The sequence below is a fragment of the Galeopterus variegatus genome, unplaced genomic scaffold (assembly GCF_000696425.1).
Source record: "Galeopterus variegatus unplaced genomic scaffold, G_variegatus-3.0.2 Scaffold2681, whole genome shotgun sequence".
Classification (NCBI taxonomy): Eukaryota; Metazoa; Chordata; class Mammalia; order Dermoptera; family Cynocephalidae; genus Galeopterus; species Galeopterus variegatus.
In genome coordinates this window covers 271,653-273,217 of record NW_007728792.1, presented here as the reverse complement: position 1 = coordinate 273,217, position 1,565 = coordinate 271,653, and the positions used below count along the sequence as shown (strand labels likewise).

Here is a 1,565-nt window from a genome sequence, read left to right as displayed (position 1 = left end):
GCAAATGATTTATAAAAAAAATACAAAAAGCTTAGTAATATTCACTTTTCACAACCTCCTGTGGAGGATTCCTTCATGCTGATAGCTCCTCAGTGCATTTAAACTTGGACCCGAGTTGCCAAAGTCTAGTTTATACACAAATTTCCAGGATTATATTAATTCCATAAAATGAGGTGTACCTGCATCAAAATAATGCCATAAACTCACAGACTTTTAAAGATAAAGAGGACCCTAAATTTCACCATTAACCAAACAGAATTTTTAGACATCTGCTATCTGCCTAGCTCCCACAGGAGAACTTTAAGATACAGCTCTTGCCTCTCTAGGAGTTTATAATCTGTCAATTTTGATTAGAGAGCAACTGGAAAATAGCCTACCGCAGTGCTCAAATGTCTGGTGTGGCTGTGAGGACCTGAGTGCACTGAGGAGCAGTGAAGCCACGGGGCTGAGCAGCTGCCCCGGGAGTGGGGCTGAGGATGGCAAGGCCGTGGAAGATGCTTACTGTGCCTACCACGGGCCTGCCGGAGTCCTCAAGCGAGTACCTGCCTGCTATGAGCCTTGGTCAACCTCAGCTGTGTACTGGAGCTGACACCACAGCCTTGCAGGGCTGCTGCAAGGACGAAGGCAGAGGGCGTGGAGGATAGCACCTGGCAAGGTGCCCACCTCCCCCGTGTGTGAGTCAGAACCTCCCCACTGCCCACATTCCTAAGCCCAGTCAGGGCCAGCTCCTTGGAAGATGCCTGCTGACAGCTGGGCCTTGCAGGACGATGGAGACCTGAAGAGGTGGCAGTGAGGAGACCCACAGAAGGAGAAGGGAGGACAGGTGAATCATAGATACTTGAACTGGTTGGCTTCTGAGATGTTCAGTGCCCATTTGCACATCTGGAGGCTCTTCCACCTGTCAAACAGCTCCGACTGCTTCACCCTTTGGGAGTGGAGGACAGAAGAATACATGAGAAGGCCAGGCTGGACAAAGTGTCATTTCCAAAAATGTCCCCTTCCTGCTCCCCTTATGCCAAATCCTGGACTGGTCCTTTGCATTAACTATATTTTCTTATTTTCTGTAATTTTGATGCTGGGGCATCTGGAGCCTTGCTAATTGCTAGAGATGGCAAACGACTCCCCTGCAAGTGTGCCTTTCATATGCAAACCAACCTATCCAGAGTCCATGCTCGCCTACCTCCTTTATTTGTGAGCCACTATCCCCCTGCCCCAGTCATCCCAGGGTCAGGTGCCAGATGACCAGAGGCAACCCCTATGACTGAGAGCCTGACAAAATTATTCCAACTGGCCAATCCTAAACCCGTCTACCTTGCTTGCCCTGCTTTGCCCACTCCTTCCCATGAAAACCACAATAAAGGCTGTCGCCTGTGCTTTCCCCCACTCCTGCCTCCTGACCCACCCTGCTGCTTCCCCGTGTGGCCCTGCAGGCTGTGCCTCCTGTTTCTAGGGATCTGTGAGTATAAAAACCTCTTCCTTTATGATAGCCATTTCCAAGTCTGCGTGTCTTAACCATACCCGATTAAAACAAATCCCAAGTACATTTTAAAACATTCTTCCTCACA

The 1,565-nt window shown here is 49.3% G+C and overlaps 1 protein-coding gene across 1 annotated transcript in view; it reads right to left on the bottom strand.

Annotated features, from left to right (window-relative positions):
• ST8SIA5 (ST8 alpha-N-acetyl-neuraminide alpha-2,8-sialyltransferase 5) overlaps positions 1–1,565 on the bottom strand; it is a 78,712-nt gene that overhangs the window by 5,529 nt on the left and 71,618 nt on the right. The window contains exon 5 of the mRNA XM_008582617.1: positions 839–925. Within this exon, the coding sequence (XP_008580839.1) occupies positions 839–925 (87 nt within the window). The remainder of the gene's footprint in view (positions 1–838; positions 926–1,565) is intronic.